The sequence below is a fragment of the Microtus ochrogaster genome, chromosome 10 (genome assembly GCF_000317375.1).
Source record: "Microtus ochrogaster isolate Prairie Vole_2 chromosome 10, MicOch1.0, whole genome shotgun sequence".
Lineage (NCBI taxonomy): Eukaryota > Metazoa > Chordata > Mammalia > Rodentia > Cricetidae > Microtus > Microtus ochrogaster.
The window spans coordinates 58,232,137-58,232,900 of NC_022016.1; the positions used below are offsets into that span (position 1 = coordinate 58,232,137).

The 764-nt window shown below is 38.1% G+C and overlaps 1 protein-coding gene across 1 annotated transcript in view; it reads left to right on the plus strand.

Moving 5' to 3' along the window:
* The window catches only part of LOC102000993 (protein argonaute-3), a 92,258-nt gene that overhangs the window by 60,654 nt on the left and 30,840 nt on the right, over window positions 1-764 (plus strand). The window contains exon 9 of the mRNA XM_013348320.2: window positions 209-328. Coding sequence (XP_013203774.1) covers window positions 209-328 — 120 coding nt within the window. The remainder of the gene's footprint in view (window positions 1-208; window positions 329-764) is intronic.

Consider the following 764-nt stretch of genomic DNA (forward strand, 5'->3'; position numbering starts at 1 on the left):
TGTTTTAGTCTTTTGATCCTTTTGTGTACCTTTTACCTAATTATAATTGCATGATTGTGTGTAGTTTGTTCTTTATTCTTTTATTTAACATGAGAATAAAAGAAATAGTTTAATAAAGTAGATTTTAAAATTATATTTAACATGATTGGCATTGAGTGAGTGAATTCTAACACAAATATATGCATTGTATGAATTGTTCTATTTCTAGGTCTGTAATATTGTGGCTGGGCAACGATGTATCAAGAAACTAACCGACAATCAGACTTCTACTATGATTAAGGCAACAGCAAGATCTGCACCAGATAGACAAGAGGAAATTAGCAGATTGGTTAGTATATAACTCTAGAAATAGGAATTTTAAATGTAATTAGGGTGAGCTACTCAAAAACCATGTCCTTATCAGCTGATGCCATATTGCCATTTTATGAAGTGACAGGATTAAAAAGGATCATGGAGCAGGTGTGGTGGCTCCCAGGACTTGGGAGGCAGAGGCAGGCCTCTGTGAGTTAGTGACCAGCCTGGTCTATGAGCTACTTCCAGGATAGCCAGAACTACACAGCTGACTAACTGCTGATTCATTCTGGGACTTACCACTTCCCAATTCTAGGCTCCTGTTATGTATTCACACAACAGATAAAATTAATAAAATTACTATCATTAAGAGATTGCAGCAGGGGGCTGGAGAGATGGCTCAGTGGTTAAGAGCATTGCCTGCTCTTCCAAAGGTCCTGAGTTCAATTCCCAGCAACCACATGGTGGCTCAC